Source organism: Ascaphus truei, chromosome 1 (genome assembly GCF_040206685.1).
Source record: "Ascaphus truei isolate aAscTru1 chromosome 1, aAscTru1.hap1, whole genome shotgun sequence".
NCBI classification, from domain to species: domain Eukaryota; kingdom Metazoa; phylum Chordata; class Amphibia; order Anura; family Ascaphidae; genus Ascaphus; species Ascaphus truei.
In genome coordinates this window covers 111,926,277-111,947,138 of record NC_134483.1, presented here as the reverse complement: position 1 = coordinate 111,947,138, position 20,862 = coordinate 111,926,277, and the positions used below count along the sequence as shown (strand labels likewise).

Here is a 20,862-nt window from a genome sequence, read left to right as displayed (position 1 = left end):
GCAGGCCACCGGAACCAGGAACTAGAGACGAGAACTAAGAACTAGAGCGTAGCGAAATCATTAGTAACACAGGAGACAAGCCAGATGGCTTGTGGCAGAACACATGTAACATCCATAGGGAATTATGCTCGGCAGAGAAGCATTGTGGGAATGCAGTATTTAAAGGTCAGCGAACCAATAGCAGAATGGGCGTGTGACAGCATTGCTCTAATGACTGATCCCAGACTGGGGCTGCAGTTATAGCTAGCACAGCTGCTGGAGATACCAGAGGGAGTGTTCCAGGACTGCACAGGTCTGCAAGGTAAGCAGTAAACTGAGTAAAACTGAGTAAAACTCTCAGCCAGCGAACTACTCGCACATTTTATCTTGAGGTGGCGAGATGGGATTTGCAAGTAGAACTTAGACTTTTTTTTCTGCATTGGATTGAAGCTGGGAGTCTCCAGAGCTGATGTGCATTAATACCAGCTCCGGAGACCCCCCGATTCAATCCTATGTAAAAAAAAATACTGTAACAGGGACTTATCCCTGTTAAAAAACTCGCCTCTAATCTAGCAGTGTGCTATAAATTGCACACCAGCAATCAACCAGCTCCACCTGCCTAATCAGAGCTCTGTGAAATAGTGTCATGTGAGTCACAGGAAGAGGATTCCTGAGCTCACAATTGGAGCTGACCCAGGAAGGACAGACCAGAGAGTTCCCTAGTCCACAACTGGGCTGACCTGGGGAACAAACAGATGTCTTGAGCTGCAAAGAGACTGCAGGCTGACAGCAAGACAAATGGGACAAGATTTCTAAACCTGGATTCTGATATTGCTATAGCACACAAGGGTGCGGACACAGGAGAGCAGAGATGACTTCCCCTACAGCTACAAGATGCAGATAAGACTTTCTTATGGGACTGTTATATATCTGTTATATATATATACAGACTCCTCATCGATCAGCGGTGTTGATATAGTATTGAACCACAAACTTCAGGAAACTGGCTTCACCAAGGAGTCTTACAAACAGACTTATATATATAACAATGAAAAGAAAAAGAAAAGCGTCACAACTCAGCACTCAAGTATACTCAGAACAAATATCAAAGAAAATTATGAGTTATTTAACAGCACAAATAATCAAACATAAAATACAAAAAATATTAAAACAAACCCTGACATCCTCCTGTGATAGAATATGTATCAGACAGGGGAAATCCCCTATGAAGATACTGATGGACCCTAACCCAAGGCAAGGGGAAAAAAGCCCATAAGCACAAAATATATGTAGAACAAGGGGTTAACAATAACCCCTTGAACCTACAAGGCCGGCCTCACCCCTAGTAAATATTAAACCACACAACAAACATAGATAACACATGCACCAAATTGCCTAATACATGCTGATGTCAAATACACTATTATATACATACACCGTAAATGCAGTTGGTATAATCAAGGCAAACCAGGCACAGTACCAAAAAGAGACTGTTAGTATGGGATCAACAATGGTTAACAGTTCACATCAGTTACCATAGTCCATGAGACCATCCATGCCACACTGTGATAGTAAAATGTCCAAAGGGTAAAGATCTTCCAATTGAGGGGTCCATCCGCAGGGGAGTCAGGGAAAAACAAACTGTTACGCCGATGCTCGCCACAAACCGGGACAGGACCGCGGGGCTGAGGTGGGGTTACATAATCACCGACCTTAGTCCGCGCAGACTGATCCGGAGTGCGCAGTTCGTAGTCGTACATCGCAGGGTCAGGATTGGAGAAGGCAGCATCGTCGTTATTGAAGCCAAAGTCGGGGTAGGAGAAGACAGGACAATCGATGGCCGAAGCAGGGTGGGGATAGAAGACATCCGGGTGGTCGTAGTCGTAGCAAGGAATCGGCAATAGGCAGACAGGAGTTCCCCGCTTCAGCTTAGGAGCGTGAGCGCGGGAGTGGCCTCTGCGCGAGGAGCGGGCCCGTCCATGACGCTGGTCTCAGCAGGGGGAGACAGCAGGCTGGCCGAAGTACACTGCAGGGCAGCGTTAGGGAAACCAATGCTTCAGCACAGAAGTCCAAGGCAGGCCACTGCATGGAGATAGCAGAAGGCCTCAGGAAATTAAGGGTAACCACTGCTAGGAGAGAATGCAGCAGGTACCAGTGCTGGCTAACCACGCTTCAGCAAAGGAGACAGGAACAGGCCTCTGGATACTCAGGAACTAGGAAGGTTAGAACACTAGGATAGAGGCCTGGGCGGTTTGTGGCAGAGACAGTAACGCCCAAGGATTTTATGCTCGGCACTGGTTCAGTGCCAAAGCCCAGGATATAAAGGGCGGAGATCCAATCACAGGAGGAGGGTGTGTGAGCATTCCTCAAATGATGGAGCACAGGGCAGAAGCTGCAATGAGAGGCAGCACATGTGCCATTGATTGCCAGAGGAAGCTTTTGCAACTGCAGAAGTCTGCAAAAGCTATAATCAAAGCCAGGAGCGGATTCCTTACACAAACGCCCCAACACGTGTTTCACATCCGCTTCATCAGGCCCCCTATGGGCTGGTAATTAGCTTAGCTAACCACCCAGTTAGAGAGGGCTGGACTACACGTGTAGATATTCTCCAAAACGGAGTAGGTTTTTCATTGGCTTATTTTTAATGTTTTGCTGTATTAAAGGGACAGGCGCAATAAAACCTAATTTTAGTTTCAATTTAAATGGTCTCCATTGCGTACCTCTGCACACGTCTCTTACAAATACATTTACAGGCAGCTTCATTACCTTATTGGCTAAGTGCTAAGCAATGAAGGGGTTAAATACCAGTGCCTTGTTTATTGAGGGTAGCAGGGTTGGGTGAAGGTGGTATTGGGCCCGTGTTGGGTGTTTAGGCCTTGCGGGAGGGTTGCGGGAGGGGTTAACCCTTTAATTACCTTAGCAGTTACTACCACTAAGTTAATGAAGGGGTTAACCCCTCCCACTACCCACCAGGTAGACATAAACACCCCTCATGGACCAAATACCAACTTCCCTCACCCCGTTTACCCACAATAAAAATTAAAACACAATACTAGCCAATACACCCATTGCCAGTGTTGTTACCTATGCCTTCAATGGAAGCAAAGATAACCCCAATAGCAATGAATAGGCACCGTACTACCCACCCTTTCTACCCCCAACAAACCTCCACCCCAACACATACAGTACAGTAATGGGCAAAATACCTAATATCCAGATCTGGATAATACTGGAGCTCATTTGCCAATCAAAAATAAAACATTATCCAGCCAGTATAACGTAAATAAATGTTATATTTACCCCTGCCAGGATAAAGGCCGTCCTCATCACTATCCTCCACGTCCATATCCTCCATGGGCAGCAACAGTACAATCAAAAAACAAACTAAAGGCCACTAACCCCATAATCACCTTAGTGGTTAGTAACAGCTATAGTAATTAAGGGGTTAACCCCCCTCCTCCGCTAACCACCGGTGACGCCTAACCAACCTCCCTGTGGCAACTACCCCACCTCCCCGAATGATCCTTTTTCAAGTGAATATATAAGTTTTTCACTGTGTACTGTATGTTTGTCATATTGGATGTAGCATTGGGCTTTTCTGTCTTTTGTTGTATACATTTGGCCACGCTCAGTAGCATGCCTTTTGACATTTATATATATATATATACAGTGGTCGACAAATCACCCAAAAATCTACTCGGCGAACAGGGGATTTTTTTTTTTGCAGAGCAGGGGAAAGGTTACTGGCCACGAGCCAATATCCGATCGCAGCTGGTGAGCTGGCGACCGGGTTTGTCGAGCACTGTATATATATATTTATTATGTGGTATGTTTTTTTTTTTTTGAGCTTGCTGGGATTCTGTGTGTTTATTAACTTTTTTTCCAGCTGGTCTCAGCTGTTTGGAGGTTAGTGCCCCCCCCCCACCCCCTTTGGCCAAAGGGTTTAACTAAATGACCCCTTTTCAAGAGAATATATAAGTATTTTACTGTATATTTTTGTCATTTAAAGTTCATAAATATAATGAAATTGAGTCATTTTTGAACTACGTATATAACAGATGTTATTGCCCACGTTATTGTATGATAACAAGGGCAATCATGAAAAAAGTACACAAATACAGAATCGTGAAAAAGTTAATTTAGACCATCCATTTGTCATAATAAATCAAAAATTTTAAAAATATTATACTTAATATGGGTGGTATTTTACAGCGATTGTATGTTAGTCCATACCCTCCAAAAAGTATTTCCACCAATAAGTTTTAGCAGATGATGTACCGTACAATATCAATGTACTGAAAATGATGTACTGAACTATTTTCTGCTTGTTCCTGGGTCAAAAGTAAGAGACAGTTTCATACATCTGGCACAGATCATTAACCATGGACGTTTACGTCACCTCAGATCTAGAGATTTTTTTTGACACTAACAACATTTAAAATGACACACACTGATACAATATATTACATAATATTATATGTCCCTTACAGTACTGTACATCTCGTATTGACACTCTACAGGTATATCATAAGAAGGTGCATGAAGGCAAAATTGTAGCAGTGGGTTGTGAAATAAAGACACATGTAAATACTGTAACTTTAATTTTCTCCTTTGTTGCTTTGATAAAAACGAAATGTTACAGGCATACCACTTGTTACAGACAAATTCAATATATTGAATACAATCTTTTATTTTTATAACATATCTGTTAGAACCTCTTCTTCCAACCTATGTTTGAACATCACACTACTCAAACTCTACTCAGCAATAGGGCTTCATTGTGATGAAACCTGCAATGCTTCCTTTTCAATATTGCGAGGCATTACAGTGTTACTATAACACAGATTAATAGTAAGATGAATAGAAACAAATCATTATTACTATGTTACTGTATATATGTCAACACTTTCATAATTCCAAATAACTATTACAAATCAAATGCAATGTAACATATCATTACTATAATTAGATGGAATATAAATATCTATTTGATTGAAGTGCTTTGCTGCATCTCAAATATTGGACACAAATATAATTTCACTGCAAAATAGTTGATCGAGCACATAACACATCAGTTCTTTATAATATCACTGCCGTTTCTTTCATTATCTCCAACAAGATATATTTGAGCTATTTCAATCTTTTTTTAATGCATTTTTACTACATATGAATATTACAGAAATGCATAGGGAAGGAAGAGAATGTAATTAGAACACTAGGTAATGTTTTTATAGAGTCCCATTTATTCTAATAAATTAAATATGCTTCCTAAACTGCTGCCTCTCTTGCCTCTATTCACCTTTTGCCATCCTTTCTTTTGTGATGCTGGAAGGTGCAATCCATCCGATGACCAAAGTGTGCTTAATCCTAGTGACATATTTAGGGATCATTAATCTTGGTAATTGATGTCATTTCTACCATAAACTGTCAACTACAAGGGAAATTTGTTTAAGTTCGTTTTTAAACCTTTTGCGCTGAGACTTGGAAGGGGTTTGATTTCCTCGGACTACTTCCTTGTGTCAGATGTTGCTTGTTTGCTGACAAACTGATAACACTCCGTAAGAACTAAAACTATTAATTAATTTCCAGAGAATTACAAGAAGCGGAACCTTTTTTTTTTTTTTTTACACAGTTAGCGTGATTCAAGGACACTAATAATATCATTAGATTATTTATAAAAATTCCTTTTTTTTTCCGCCAGCTATGTGTGATTGCACCTTTAAATCCAGCTTCTTTTTCTCTTTTAGAGCTTATTAGAGAATTGCAATTGGCACCATGATAATATTTGGTACATCATGTAATTTGCTATTGTTAGAACACTTTGCAATCAATGATTAATACTGCTCACACTGCTCCAGTTAATGCAAATATGATGCACTGGCAAATTTTTATATTGCTTTGGAATTACAATTATTTTGTATCCTCATGACCGAATAGGGAAAAAAAAGTCTTTTAACTAACTTTTTACTTTCTTCCTGTGGATTTTTGCAGATTCCTGCGATCAGAAGGGGAAATAACAATAGAAATTCCCACAAAAGCTTGTGAAGGTCAAGATAATTATGTTGGGTCCCTGGAACATTTGCAACTAGAAGCCACAATTGAATATACACGTCGAGGCGACCTTCACATTACGCTCACCTCACCTTCAGGTAGAACATACTGCAAAACCAATACACTCTTTTTTTTAAATTTTGTTGTAGTCTAGATTTTCATTGTCTCTGTTACATTCCACTTAAGCATTGTTCTCCGTAATATGCAGTACATATACAGATGCAGACCTAGGTATTTTTGCACCTGGAGCAAGTATCTGTTAACAAGCCTTAACTACCCTGGTATACCCCATTTTGCAGCAGACATTCCAAGAACTTTTATTCCCTGGCACAAGTTTCCGGCCAGGCAGAATATTCGGGTTTATCTAATGTGGCCCCTACTTCTGGCAGAAGTGGTGGGCAGGCCCTGGGGAATGGAGGCCGCAGAGTGCCAGTGAAAGGACTCTGTGCAGGGTAAAGGGGGCACAGGCCAGACAGGAACATGGCGACACTCCCCCTGACTGATGTCTTCTTATTGACCAATGCTGCCCAAACCCAATACATCTTGGCTGAACCCTTTATTTCTTTATAATATGTTTTACCAGGAAGTAATAATACATTGAGAGTTATCTATCGTTTTCAAGTATGTCCTGACCACAGAGTTATAACAATACATGGTTACATTAAATGAACAGAGTTATACAGTAAATTCACCTACATTTCATAAACAGTGAGAGTTGGAAAATATCACCAAACATCAGCGATCGGCAGCAAACGGCTCATACCCTTTGGCTGCTCTTCGGCTGCGCCAAAGGCTGTCCTCCTTTGGGGCGACGCAGATGAAGACTGAAGGGATTAAGATTGACTGCAGTTGTGGTTTCAAAAAGTCCCCTAGTTCTGCCTCTGTGTATATATATTTTTATTATTTACTCATTACTTGTATGTTGTATTGATAAGTGATTTAGGTATATGTGTTCAATCATATGAACTCACAAAAGTAATGCTATGTTAGTCCACACAAATGATGTAAATTATTAATTTCTAGCTCTTTAGTAATGATCTCCAAATGCCTATGTTTGTGTCCTATGACAAATGTGATTTTCATTTCATTAAGTAGAACAGTTCAAAATGTCACTGATGTCATGTTTTGCATTGAGTGCAGCTGATGTAATTGTCTCATGTCAGTTTCATCTACCTACTTAGCCTTTTACTGTAGCTAATGCTTGGCTGAAAACACGAGAAGGGGATGGGCACAAACCTCCCCATAATATAGAACAAAATGACCTTTTGCATTATAAAAACAATCCCCAAAACACATTTCATTATTCTTAATATGCAGGAACTAGTACAGTCCTTTTGACAGAAAGAGTGAGAGACACATCCCCCAATGGCTTCAAAAACTGGGACTTCATGTCTGTTCACAGCTGGGGTGAGGATCCTGCAGGAACCTGGACTTTAAAAATCACTGATGTGGTAAGTTTTCAAATCTAGAAGTGTTTTGAATAGAAAGGAGGATATTGGTTAAAATGTTTATAGTTCATGTTGCTCTTTTTCCTCCCTAACTCCTTTAAATATACCCTGTATGGTACTGGTACAAGCAGAGAAGAATTGATTTATTGGTATATTGACTTAAAATTATACACAGCAAAAATAATGCAATGTGTCCGGTTTTTAAGCAATGCTACAGTTTGCAACTCTTGTGGCCAGATCCACAGAAATCTGGCAAGTGATTTAGCATGTTAACCTAAGATAACGTTACGATACAGTATGCCTTAACGACTATCTAAAAAGGTCACTAATGTAACATTAAGTCCCGTTGTCTTCTTGAAAAGGCATTGTGTTAACTATAGTGGCCGTTAGTAATAATTATATGCAATAGAGACGTTCCCTTTAACAACACATATCCACAAATATCCATTAAGGTTAACGCAGGGACTTGACATTATGTTAATTAGGTCATACCTAAACTTGGCAGCACTCAACATCCAAACCCTGAAATAGGGGTTTTGCAGAGTCTGGATTGGTGTAACACTACAGTTAGGTATGATTTAACTAACATAGTGTGATTTCCCTCTCCTTTCCTATCTCCTCCTTTCACATTAAACATGTATTTCAGGGTCTCGTTCGGAATAAGGTATACAGATACCTAACGATATACAATACTTAATGTTAAGTTATTGGAAGCTAATGCAATGTTGCAATACAATAATGTGATGAAATTTACAATGGCTGTTGTTTTTGCATGTCATTGGCTTGGTGGATACACGCTAACCTCTGGGAAAATAACGTCCATTACTAATTTATGTAAGATGCCATTGTTATAGTCCTTGATTTTATGGAGCTCTGTGGATCTGGCCTTCGGTGCTGTACACGTGGCCCAAACAATCAGTTTCTAACAGCTGAGAACTGCTAACCCAAGCGCAGAGCAAAAGAGGGAACTTGTATGAAAAAGCAACATTTTAAAGCTTCGGCTCCACTTTCAAATTGCTATAACTTTTCCTATCTTTCATATCCTAACTTTCTTATTTTGAACCGTTTGCTGCCTGGGTGGCCAAGCTACAGTAATATTCTAAATGTTGTTATACATTTGTTTAACCATGATTCCTGTGAGAAACTTTCTATGTACTTGTGAAAACTATACAGTATTGTTTAAACATTGATATTTGCCTCTATTTATCCCAACACTTTGACTCACATACAGTATGACTCAAGCCAGCAAATAAGAAGTATGTTTCATGTCATATACTGTAGCTTTTTTATTGGTTTACTTGCTGGCAATGATGTTGATGTTGAGATGTCATCCTCCTCTTCATTCCAGGAGAAACAAATCCTTGAACACAAGAGGTTTCTAGTGGAAGTGACTTAATTATGTTGATTGTTGATAAAACCAGCACTAACTAAAAGAGTTCAAGCTGATCTGTGTAAAAAAAAAAACAACAAACAGAGACAGTCACAAAGGGCAAACAAAAACCAGCAATGTGGTTAAATATTGACTGCTGCTGAAGATTAAGTTGTTGCCAGTGAAACAGCTAATGGTGCTTTTTAACATATGCTTCAAAAGGTTCATGAACCTCTAATTGTAAAAACTTTGAACAGACATATTGAAGATAGTGTTTGTGTCTATATTATAAGATTGTTCTTTTTAATAAAGGCTGATTATGGTTAAAGCTATGATATGCATTCTGGACCAGTGCCAAACCTCTGTCTCGCAGCAACACACAGATGCTTATTCAATATCAGTCAAGGTGGCTGACCAGGCCTTTTTCAGATGAAATTCCCCATTAACTACTATGGGGGTTGTCAGCTAAAAATGGTCAGATCGCCCCTTTGACTGATATAACATAACCCCCATAGTGGTGTTGTCTTGTACAGTATTCCCTTCACAAAAATGTTTCTTAAAACTGTCTAAAATTAGGATAATGTAAGTGTCTAACAATGTCTTAATAATAAACTCTAATAAACTAAATAAGTTTAAATTATAGTGAACAGATTTGAAGGTATCACAGTCAGTTGGTATTATTTTGAACTCATCCTCAGTGACAGGGGGGACTGAAACACTTCGGCAAACGAAAACAAATAAGTTTATATGGCTCTAAAGCAATGTAATGTTTAAATATAATAATCATGATTTCATTAACGTATGCATTCACTTTACAGTCAGGAAGAATGCAGAATGAAGGAAGAATCGTTAACTGGAAATTGATTCTGCATGGAACATCTACCCATCCTGACCACATGACCCATCCCAGAGTGTACACTTCCTACAACGTTGTTCAAAATGACCGTAGAGGCGTGGAGAGAATGGTGGAATTTGGAAAGGTATTTTCATTGCTAGGAATGTTCTGAATAAGTGTTCCACAATTCCAGAGAATAAGTTAGGGAGGAGAATGGGAGGTTAGTTTGAATCCCAGTGCCAGCCTGTTTAAATTTTAGTAAGTAATGTTTTATCCAGTGCATAAGGTGCAGCAATATAATGCAGTATATATAGGCCAGGGACACCAATACTATATTTGTCCCAATCCAAACAGCCCAAGCGATGCATATCTGTCATCAGTTTTCAGGACCGTTCAAAAATTGCATCTCTCCTCATTTACATTTGGAAAAGCAAGATGATCAATCCCAGACTAATTAGTAGTTGTATACTGAAACGTCGTAAAAATTGCTTGTCAGGTATGTGCTGGAGAAGCAAAAAATATTCCTTGTATCTGCAGAAATTATCCCTCCCACCTAAAAAAAATAAATAAAAAAATAACCATCTTGGCTGGGAAGAGCTTGAACGAAAAAGAATAAAAGCTAACATGAGATTTAAACACTTCTTGAAGAAAATTGTTTGTTTTTTCAGACCTACCCCAATAAGACAGGGAGGGAACAGATATTGAGCTTTTTTCCTCACATGTTTACGCTGAAACTTTTTCACTTTTTTTTCTGAAGAAATAAGAACAGTGACACGCTTTACTTTTTAATGAAACAGTTATTTGTAATCTGAGATCATTTTATAAATCTGCTAAATATTTCTGTGGCATACATGCATTAGAGTTAAATACATCGGACGCTGCTACAATAAGACATTTATAAGTAAGCTGTCTTTTTGCCTGTGAAAGGTTTTTTTGCATTTAGTAATTATTTAAAGTATAATATTTTTATGAACATGTAATATACACTTTAATGTTGTCATTCTGAAATGATTGCACAAACGTTATAAACACTTTCTGCTGTAATTCACAAGTTACAATTGATCATTCTCTGGATCACCTGAGATATGAATGGTCAGTTCACTTCTTACAGGAATTCAGAGTCTAGCCCCTCTACAGAAGTCAGGAGGCAGTTAATAAGATTTATGTGATTTTACATATTTCTTATAGTTTTTATGTGCAATATTTAACATTTTTGAGTCCGTCTATTAAGGCAAAAATGTTTTAGTTCCAGGGCAAAAAACAGTACCACATTTTCTTCTTTAATACTTCTGGTGTAATTATTTTGCCCCAACATTGCACCGCCTTGATACTGTACATAGACCCCCTTCAAGACTACATTCTAAAAGGAGTGTTGCCAACCCTTTAGATGTTATGACACCATGTGCAGTCGATGATCCCAAAATAAAAGAAATTCAGTGAGGGGGGCTGTGTGGGGGGTAAATTACGACAAAGTTATTACCACAATCTTTATGACTTTGGTCATAAAACTTCAATAATAATAAGTTATCCCCTCCCCCCGCCCCCCTACAATATGAACTCCCTTTCTAGTGGAGTTTGATATATCTAGGCCTATATGAGATAAACTGATGATTACTAACAACTGCTATGTCACTCAATATTTCAGGAACATGTCAGCGCAGATATTGCGACAGATCAGCCAACGGCCACAGAAAATACTCCTGTTAGTGAAGAAATGGAAGAAAAGGCCAAATCCCAAGCAATGATTCATCTTCTGAAAAATGCCTTCAGCAGAAATGGAGCATCGACAGAGAAAACAAATATTCCTAAACACAATTTTTACTACGCTTTGGATAAATTAAGCAAACAGTCAAATGCGAAGGACTCAGAGAACGACATGTACAATAACTATATTGACCATTTCTATAATGAAAAACCCTACAAGCATAGAGATGATAGACTGTTGCAATCTTTGCTAAACATTCTTAAAAAAACAGCTTAAGGTTCAGAATACGCTACGGCGTTGGAAATACAGTGTTCATGCCTCTCAATCACTCCAACCATTTTAGTTTCATCTTAAAATATTTAGTTTCCCATAAAGATGCAAAGGACAGCAGTAAAAAATTTAATTCGATGATTCAAATGAAATCATCTAATTATCCAAATAAATGTTTTAAATAATTAAAAGGCAGATACCATTCTAATGGCATGGCTCCAAATATGCCACATTACCTGTACCCTTTATATTTACAAAATCTTGCCTAAACCTAATGTATCATGGACAGACGTTTTTTAAAAAAAAATTGAAAAATCCCAATAATATAATAAATTACAGATGTAGCAGGGATTATTGCACCCGCTGGCGCGTTATGGTGGGAATATTCTGTGATATTCTGCGTTATCACTGCCAATGAATCCTATGGAAAATCTGGAATATCCTGCATATATTCTGCATTATGGGCAGGTGCAATAAGTTTTGCTACATCTGTATATTTTGTTTTAGATTTGCCCCAGATTACTAAAATGAATACAATTGCTCACTGGAAACACTTCTAAATTCATCACGTAAAATCACAATATCCTAGGTACTTGATAAAGCAGAGCATTTACACAATTTTTCAGTCTGTGCATATTATTATTTCCATTTGCTATGATTGCATATAGGACTTAAAAAATGTTGGAGTAATATTATATATCAAACGGCATCAATCGCCAACAATAACTGTTTACTTAGCAGTGCAAAGCCGTAAAAAAGCTGTGTCACCTTTTTCTTACAACCCTTAGTAAATATGTGTCACTCTAATGTAACTGACATTGGGGACTTCATCTTTAAATATAACCTTTTTTCATTCATACAGATGTAGCAGACATTACTGCACTCACGCTCATGTTGCTGCGGGATATACACAATGCGCCAGCAAGAGAAGTGGCCATTGTCTTGAATCGACCCCACGTAAAAAGGGGGACAGGGCTAATGTGCCACTTCCCCTGCGTGAGCACGCCAGCATGTGCAATAACATCTGCAACATCTGTAAGACTTAAGAATAATAAATAATTATGAAAAACTCAGTATGAATGCCACATATTAAAAAAAAAAAAGGATTACAATAATTAAAAATAACAGAAATTCAAGTTAGCAAGAAGTTTAAACGTTAAAGTGTTAGCCATAAAGTGCTGCAATGTTTTATAGGACCCACTTACACTTTAAATTATACTGTTATATATTAACTTAATCTGTCAACTAACCCCATCTTCATTTGGGAACATTACAGTACAAACACAATGATCTGTACATGTTTTGTTTTTATGTAGTAAATTATACTACAATCACCCCAATAAATAATCCACTATAAAAATGTTGTTCCAAACGAAAAATCTGGTTATGATATAAAAAATGTTTTCATTGCAAAAAAAGCTTTTCCTCCAATGTGGACAAAATCATTCTTGGTAAAACGCACAACATTTTTCTTTTGTTCCCTTTCCATAGAGTACCACACATGACTTTCCTTTCCTTACTGAAAGTAACACATGTTTACAAGATGCATAATACTACCCCATGTATTAGTTATTTTTGTATTCTTACCACAGGCTACTTGTATGTGTTATCCAATAACCCATGATAATAGTAGAACATTCATATAACTCTGAATCATTGACTGAATATGTTCATGTTATATTTATCTGTCAAACCCAATATTTTCCTGTCTTTACATATTATTGTAATTGGCACGCATAGACCAAAGCATTCATTAGTCAGATATGGTTTTGCAAATAATAAAACCTTCCCTTGCGACTTTTCTTCAACACACTAATACTACATATTGTACAAACAACATATTACAGATAGAAAATGAGCTACAGGCCCATATCTACTAAGCAGTGTTCTGCCATGCACCTTCTGGCCAATTGACGTGAATGGGCTGTAAGTTGTCTTTCAGAACCAGTTGTGTTGGATTTGTCAGAATACTGCCAGTTATGGCAGAAGACTGATTAGTAAAAATGGTCCACTGTGTATAACTGTTTAAATCTAATTTTACATTAGGCACAGAGTATATGTATTTGCCTTTGTTTCTATATCTTTAGCTGTCCTCGTAAAATGCTTGAGGAATATATGAAGAACTTTTCCACTTCAATGGATAATATATAAATCAAAAGCATTTTGTAGGCACTTTACACATTGCTGGAGGGGGCTTTAATTCACTTTTTATATAAATTGCAGGGCTGGCCATCCACAGGTAGAGATGTAAAGATATCTATTGCCCCAAAGGAAAATAGTTAACTGACCCTATTTACTGTATATCACTAGCCTTGCAGTGTATACAGTTAATCCCTCAAAGAGATTACTAGGGTGATGACCTGTTTAATTGTATTTTAGTCATCATGACATTTGGCTGCATGATACTAATTATATTTTAGAGCCAATACATAGGGTTTTACCTCGAGGTCCATTTCATAGATTTGTGTTTTTTGTCAGATCAATTGTGAAGTGAACCAGCACAGATATGCAAATCTCTTGTTACAATGATACAGCACTAAATGGAATGAAAATGTGACTACAGTGCATTTTCAGTCCATTTTGCAAACAACAACTACTGAGCTTTATTACTCTGCAGCGATCTCTAAGTTACCCTTTAGAAACTTACTGGTGCTTGTTAGCGTTTTGTGTCAATGTTAAAAGCAAACTAAATATATACAGTATGGATTTTATCACAAAAATGTAAACTCTATTTTCTTTACAGGTTCTGTATATTTATATGTCAAAAGTTTTATCAAGCAGATCAGGATTTTAAAGGCATAATAAATTCTATGAATAAAAAAAAACAAAATTCTTGAGAGAAACCATTTCATTAAATAAAGTATTTTTAAATGGCATGTTCCAACAGCAAAGAAAAATGTTCGTGATGTGTTGTGATAATTTAATTTGTCTAATAAGCATAATACAGTGTGTAAGCAGAGACCTGAGTGTGTGTTTTTAACATTAAAAAAGAAACAAAACAAAAGTATTCTTCTAAAATGAAAAAAATAAATGTAGCCGACAGAGGATTTTTTACACGGATATAAAGAGAAAGCAACTAAGAAAAAATTATCCAATTGATTTGTAGCAAACTGTATTTCCTGATGGAGACATGAGACCCTATGATGCTTCATTGTGCAATCTTTTGTCTTGAACTAGATAAATATTGAAATCATGCATTTAATCCATGGCCTTTGTCTCTATTAATGGCATTTTAAAGACTCAGGACTTATTGAAAATGTAACATTGGTTTCTTTTAGTACATTTCTATCAAATTTAAAGAAGTTGTCTACGAACACAGAATACATTTTAATATGTTTACTTTATATGTTAGTTTTTAAAACTTATTGCAAACCTTGGCCAATTCAATTGTTTCCCCTCTGTGTATATTGATAAGGTATAACACATTAATCCTTTGTTGGGAATAAAGTATAATTTATTTAGAACATTCTACTGATATCAACAATGCTGCAGTGCAGTTATATTACCCAACATACTACACTGTAGTGTATCAAAATTGGAAAGTATATATGTGTACCAGATCTCATATACTGTGTACAACTCCCTGGGTAACAATCTGCATCACATGTAAAAAACTTTTTATATATGATGCAGCTGCAAGCAGAAGATTGCTTCCTGCATCAAAACAACATTTCGGTTGACACATGATCCCAAAGTTGGACAAAGCAGCTCTATCTGTTGAAAGTATAGCAGGTCATAATTACTAAACTGTGAGAGTCCAAGGTGGGTAATTCAATATACTCAATATACTCTGTACCAACTGATTACACAGCGATCGGTAGAAACCCCCACTCAAGTGAATAGGGGTTTACGGATGATCGACCGCTTCAGAGTATATTGAATTAAACCCTAAGTAAATACAGTAACTGGTGTGCAGTAAGGGTCAACCAAAATGTATCCACTGATTTATTACTGTATTCATTGCAGGCCTGTTCCACAATCTGTGCCTCTGGACAACTCTTGCAGCTGTGTGCTTGTTGCAGAGTCAATGCAACAATGCAAGGGTTTCTTAGAATTGGCTTGTTTATTTAGTCACAAAATATCGCATACAAAAATAATACAGCTCCTTTTCACCATATGCAAATGAATAGAAAATTAAGTCCTGAGCAGGGCTTTGCCCTTTTCCCCAAAAGGCCTGTTTGAAGCCCAGAGTAGCAATAAGCAAACAGATATCACAGGAAAGACAGACCTCGTAGCAAGCAGTTTTTCTCCAACGATTCAGTCTCTCACTGGTTCAGACAGCCAGGCATGTATGAACAGCCTGGGTTTTTAAAGCCCCTTAACGAGGCAGCTGGGACCTGACCAATTAACAAGACTTTCCCAGCTGAATTTTAACCCGGTCACTGCTGCACTGCAGACCTAAACATAGGTCTGCCAGGCATAGGGCTGGTGTCTTATATTCACCCTGTTACATTCCTCCCCTGTTAGTGTGTGGCTAGGGCCATGCATGGCTGAAGCTGACCATCCACCCCTTCTCTAGAGAAGAAACCAGTGTTTGCATTTTCTTTTCCCGGTCTGTGCTGAATCTCAAATGACAAGGGTTGGAGGGCCATATACCACCTGGTCAACGTAGCATTTGAGTCTTTTATTGAATGTGACCACTTTAATTGAGCATGGTCTGTCACCAAGGTAGATGAACTCCTGCCAGGTAATTCCACAAGGCCTCAATTGCCCACTTTACTGCGAGGCACTCCTCAATCACTGAGTAGTTTGTTTCCCTCCGGACAATTTCCTACTCAGAAAAAGGATCGGATGTTCTACCACCTCAAACTGTTGTGAAAGCACTGCCCCTAGCCCTATCTCTGATGCATCGGTTTGCACGATAAAAGGCCTATTAAAGTCTGGGCTTTAAAGGATAGGACCCTCTGATAGACACCGTTTTACCTCCTCAAAAATTCTTTGGTATTCCCTAGACCATACCACTTGTGTAGGGGCACACTTTTTTGTGAGGTCTGTTAGTGGTGCGGCAACGTCCGAGTAGTTAGGGATGAATCACCAATAGTACCCTACTAAACCCAATAGAGAGCGTACCTGTGGTTTTGTTCAGGGGGTCAGAAAGTCTTTCAGGGCAGCTACCTTGTCAGCTAGTGGCCTTACTTTTGCACCTCCCACGGCATAACCTAGTATTTGGTTTGCACCTTACCTAAGGCACATTTCTTGGGGTTGGCTGTGAGCCCTGCCTCTCATACAGGCCTGAGGACTTCATTCAGCCTATTTAGATGGGCCTGCCAGTGTTTACTATAAATGACAATGTCATCTAGGTAGGCTGCGGAATAAGCCCTATGAGGTCTCAGCACTTTATCTATGAGTCTCTGGAATGTTTCCGGGGCTCCATGCAGTCCGAATGGCATTGTCACAAACTGGTATAAACCCATCGGAGTGTCAAAGGTGGTTTTGCATTTAGAATTTTCCTCTAAAGGTATTTGCCAGTATCCTTTTGTTAGGTCCACACAAAATCTTAACTTCCATTTGCTTTAGGGACCATGACTATTGGACTACACCACTCACTGCATGATTCCTCGACCACGCCCAAATTTAGCATGTCTTGCACCTCCTTCTCTACCAGGGCATTGCGGCTTTCAGGCAACCTGTAAGGACGAGAACGTACTTGTACCCCAGGTGCTGTTTCTATCACATGTGAAACTAAATTTGTTTGCACAGGTAAATCAGAAAAACCTAATTGAATTGTTTAAATATTTCTAACAAGTCCTCTTTTTGTTCAGAGGACAACTGGCTACCCATAGGGATTTGATCGTCACCAATGGTGTTCCCCTGTGGGGGCTAAGGACCCAGGTCCATTTCCTCTTCCACTGGGTGGATGAACAGAGACCTCTGCAGCTTCCAGGGTTTTAGTATGTTCACATGGTAAATGTGTTTACCCTTCCTGGACCCTGGTTGAGAGATCTCGTAATCCACATCACCCGTGCGGCAGAGTACTTTGAATGGGCCGTGCCACTTTGCTAGGAGTTTGCTCTCACAACTGGGTAATAATAACATCACCTGGTCCCCCGGGTGAAGCACTCTCATGAGAGCATTTTGGTTATAATGTCTTTCCTGATTGTCTTGAGCTGATCTAAGATTCTCCTTAATAAAATGGCCTACTACATCTAGGTTCTTCCTAAGGTCCAATACATATTGCGGGGTATTCTTAGAAGGGGGCTGTTGTTCCTCCCAGGACTCCTTTAGGAGGGATAGGACACCCCGGGGTTGGCTGCCATACAGTAGTTCAAACGGAGAGAATCCCGTGGAGGCCTGGGGAACTTCCCGCACTGCAAACAGCAGAAAAGGGAGAAGTTCATCCCAGGATCTCTTTTCCGAATCTACAAACTTTCTCAACATACCTTTTAGAGTTCAGTTAAATCTTTGTCCGATCTGACTTGACCTCTAGTAATTTTAAGACATCCTGCATCAGTTTAGTCATAAAATGTAGACCTTGGTCTGTCAACATAATCTGGGAAAGTCCGACCCATGAGAACAGCTGTAGCAATTTGTTGGCTACTTGCTTCGCAGTTGCTGTTCTCAGGGGGAACACCTCAGTATATCTTGTTGCATAGTCGACTATTGTGACAAAGTGATAGTGTAAAAACAGGCGCTGAAACAATACTAGTGATCACCAATTTATAAGTGAATAAATATAAGCTTATAATAATACTAATAAAGTGCGTGAATATAAGTGACAAATAATAGTGCAAAAAACACGTGTATATAAGAAGTTGTAACCCCTGCTCAAACCCTCTGGAAGGGACTATCTTCACTGGTCCCAGATGATCGATATATGTTCTCACAACCCAGGGGGAGCATAAAGGAAAAAATAACAGAGAAAACACAAACTAAGTGCAGACTGTATGCAACAGTGTAACAATGTGTGAGGAAACTTGGCTCTCGTGTGCAGCCTACTCACAGGATAGCAGTAAGGTAAGGGCAATAGATCCTGTTATTGCCCTTACCTTACTGCTATCCTGTGAGTAGGCTGCACACGAGAGCCAAGTTTCCTCACACATTGTTACACTGTAGCATACAGTCTGCACTTAGTTTGTGTTTTCTCTGTTGTTTTTTCCTTTATGCTCCCCCTGGGTTGTGAGAACATGCATAGTTGACTATTACCAGAATAAACCTGTGTCCTTTCGCAGAATGCTCTACAGGTCCTACCAAGTCTACTCCAATCCACTCTAAGGAAATTGAGACCAAGGGTAAAGGAACCAAGGGGTCTGGTTTTTGTCCCTTCGGACTGGTTTGTTGGCATTCAGGACATACCACACATAACTTAGCAATATCACTATGCATCCCTGGCCAATAGAACCAGAATGAAATATGGTTTATGGTTTTATCTTCCACCGAGGTGGCCACCCCAAGGGACAGTATGGGCTAGGGTGAAGACAGTTTTAACAAACACGTTAGGAACCAAGATTTGTCTGGTGACCTCCCCTATTTTTGTGTGCCTGATCACTCTATACTGAATATCATTTGACAATTCAAAATAAGGTAACACCATTACCCATTGTGCATTCAATATCTGGTCATCAATTTTTACCACTTTCTCATATTGTCTGGCAAGGACTGGGTCTTCCCTCTGCCTCTGGAAAAATTCAGAGTGACATAGCTCTGGTAAATCCCAAGGCCCTATCTCTCCCTCTTTCTGGCCATCCCCAGTCATTACCTGTGACTTCTGCATATTAGTATGGCCACCTTGAGTCCCAGATTTCTGCAACCAGTCCTGTTTGTCATAGCGTCTTTGCCTCCGAGTCTTTGGAACCCGGTGTCTACTGGGAAATAGATTTGCTGAGAAGGGTAACAATTTACTGGGCTTCTCCTGTACCAGAGAATGAGGCTCCTCCTGAGAGGGAGCCAGTATATTAGAGAAAATTTAATTGCCTCTGTCTTCATGCTGCATATCTGGGGCAAATATAAACAATCACAGATCAATCTACTCTATTCTCTGAACTTGAACATGTTCATATTGGACCAAACATTTTGGACATTTATATCGGCCAAGTAAAATGGGGGCATGGACATTTATATCGGCCAAGTAAAATTTCGGCCAAGTAAAATGGGGGCATGGAGCCAAGGAGCGACTCATACTTCTAGGCTGGCCTCCCGACCCTTTACCTGCAGTAGGACGTTGGCCGTCGGGTACCATTTTATATCCCTGTGTATACATTCAGTATTTCAGGTAGTAAAAGTTCCTTGAAAACAAGAGCCTGAATCCAACAGGGCCTGGATGAATTTTCCCCCAATCATGACTGGGAGTAGCCAGGGCTTGCATATTTCTCTGGGGAGGGCAGAGGTGATGGTCCTGCTGAAGGAACAATCCATCTATTGACTTTCCATATCATGGTGTCCTTGTTCCCCACAGGCCGAACATGGAGAGGTCTCTCTCACCGGAGACCGCTCAGATGGACCGAATTCTGGAGACAGTAGTTGGATAAGTCCTGCAAGCGACGTCTTCTGTAGTCTCTCTCATTTGGCAATGAGCCGAGAACGGGAAGTAGATGAGGGTCTCGGCAGGGACCGACGTTTGGACCTCTCCATTGCTGGAACGACTGCTCCTTTCGTGGGACTTGGTGGTTGCGTGTGGATGGGTTGTTGTTTACCCGTTGGTCCGGTCTCCCTCTTTGGGCAACCGCCAGCGCTGGTGGAGTTGGATCCGTCACGCCCAGGACACTCTCCTGGTCCTCTGCCCCAAGGAAGTTTTCAATGAGCTGGACAGCCAAAGTTAGGGTTTTAGCAGCATGGCATTTTACCCAACAGTGTGCGGGAGGAGTTATCACTTGTAGGAATTGTTCCGAAACAAAGTGTTTGAGAATCGCCTCCTTAGTGCGCTGCTCGGATTGTATCCAATGAGTACACAAGTCCAGTAAATGCTGAGCTAGGACCCAGGGTCTCATCTTTGAGGTGTTCTTCAAGTTCCAGAACTGCTGTCGGTAGGTCTCTGGGGTCAGGCCTAAGCGATCCAGTATAGCGGCTTTTACATGTTTATAGTCCATAGCCTGATCTGTTGGTAGGCCGTGATATGAGGCCTGGGCTTCTCCTATGAGGAGCGGTTGCCCAGTGATCTAAAGACCAGCCCTAGGCCCTGGCAACCTTTCAAACATCAATAGAAAAGCCTCTGGGTCCTCAGCTGGACTCATTTTCCACAGAAGAACCGGGAGGTTATTTGGAAGTTCTA

At 39.7% G+C, this 20,862-nt stretch overlaps 1 protein-coding gene across 2 annotated transcripts in view; it reads left to right on the top strand.

The window, feature by feature from the left end:
• PCSK1 (proprotein convertase subtilisin/kexin type 1) overlaps window positions 1-14,866 on the top strand; it is a 69,456-nt gene extending 54,590 nt beyond the window's left edge. Inside the window, exons 11-14 of one of the 2 annotated variants that reach the window (XM_075593322.1) lie at window positions 5,971-6,128; window positions 7,348-7,481; window positions 9,666-9,827; window positions 11,328-14,866. In XM_075593322.1, coding sequence (XP_075449437.1) covers window positions 5,971-6,128; window positions 7,348-7,481; window positions 9,666-9,827; window positions 11,328-11,663 — 790 coding nt within the window. In that variant the 3' untranslated portion in view covers window positions 11,664-14,866. The remainder of the gene's footprint in view (window positions 1-5,970; window positions 6,129-7,347; window positions 7,482-9,665; window positions 9,828-11,327) is intronic. The other variant, XM_075593319.1, reaches the window with a different exon arrangement.
• The last annotated feature ends 5,996 nt before the right edge of the window (window positions 14,867-20,862 follow it).